Source organism: Eimeria mitis, genomic scaffold, assembly GCF_000499745.2.
Source record: "Eimeria mitis Houghton genomic scaffold, Emh_scaff2760, whole genome shotgun sequence".
NCBI classification, from domain to species: Eukaryota; Apicomplexa; class Conoidasida; order Eucoccidiorida; family Eimeriidae; genus Eimeria; species Eimeria mitis.
In genome coordinates, this window is record NW_013571104.1 from 1597 (window position 1) to 1828 (window position 232).

The window sequence follows — 232 nt, forward strand, 5'->3', positions numbered from 1 at the left end:
CGACGCTCATCTACACCCAGACGTTCTTCAGAGCGACGCAGCTCAGCCTCACCACGAGAACGAGGCCTGCACAAAACCCTAAACCCTAAACCCTAAACCCTAAACCCTAAAACCCTAAACCCTAAACCCTGAATTATAAACCATAAACCCTAAAGTGTAGATATATTGTAATATATATATATATATATATATATATATATATATATATATATATATATATATATATATATAT

The 232-nt window shown here is 33.6% G+C and overlaps 1 protein-coding gene across 1 annotated transcript in view; it reads right to left on the reverse strand.

Annotated features, from left to right (window-relative positions):
- Positions 1-232, reverse strand: part of EMH_0058310 (uncharacterized protein) — a gene marked incomplete at both ends in the record, with an annotated part of 3101 nt that overhangs the window by 1363 nt on the left and 1506 nt on the right. The window contains one exon of the mRNA XM_013497569.1: positions 1-66. Within this exon, the coding sequence (XP_013353023.1) occupies positions 1-66 (66 nt within the window). The remainder of the gene's footprint in view (positions 67-232) is intronic.